This window comes from Apaloderma vittatum, unplaced genomic scaffold (assembly GCF_000703405.1).
Source record: "Apaloderma vittatum isolate BGI_N311 unplaced genomic scaffold, ASM70340v1 scaffold28212, whole genome shotgun sequence".
NCBI lineage: Eukaryota > Metazoa > Chordata > Aves > Trogoniformes > Trogonidae > Apaloderma > Apaloderma vittatum.
In genome coordinates, this window is record NW_009703544.1 from 1 (window position 1) to 354 (window position 354).

The window sequence follows — 354 nt, forward strand, 5'->3', positions numbered from 1 at the left end:
CCGATCCTCTCCTGTGCTTGCATCCCCATCCCATGGCTGCATCCCGTCTTGCAGTTGCATTCCCATCCCGTACTTCCAGCCCAGCCAGCCTCCACTTCCTAGCCCTTTGCTGCTTGTTTTGTGGCATGAGCCGGCACTGCCCCGGCGTGCGGGGGGCTCTCCCAGCCCCACCTTCCCCGCGCCGGTGCCCAACTGCACGTCCTCCCCTCCCGCCTGTCCCTGCAGCTGAACCTGGTCTCCAGTGCCACCCTCTCCAAGAGCACTTCCGACACGTTCCCCGACGGCTTACCTCATCCCCCCACCTCGGCCACGGCGCCCATCACCCCCCTGCGGCAGGGCCCCCCCGGGCTACAG

The 354-nt window shown here is 67.5% G+C and overlaps 1 protein-coding gene across 1 annotated transcript in view; it reads left to right on the forward strand.

Moving 5' to 3' along the window:
• Nucleotides 1-225: 225 nt before the first annotated feature.
• The window catches only part of LOC104270347 (forkhead box protein P4-like), a gene marked incomplete at both ends in the record, with an annotated part of 5,788 nt that continues 5,659 nt past the window's right edge, over nt 226-354 (forward strand). The window contains one exon of the mRNA XM_009864676.1: nt 226-345. Coding sequence (XP_009862978.1) covers nt 226-345 — 120 coding nt within the window. The remainder of the gene's footprint in view (nt 346-354) is intronic.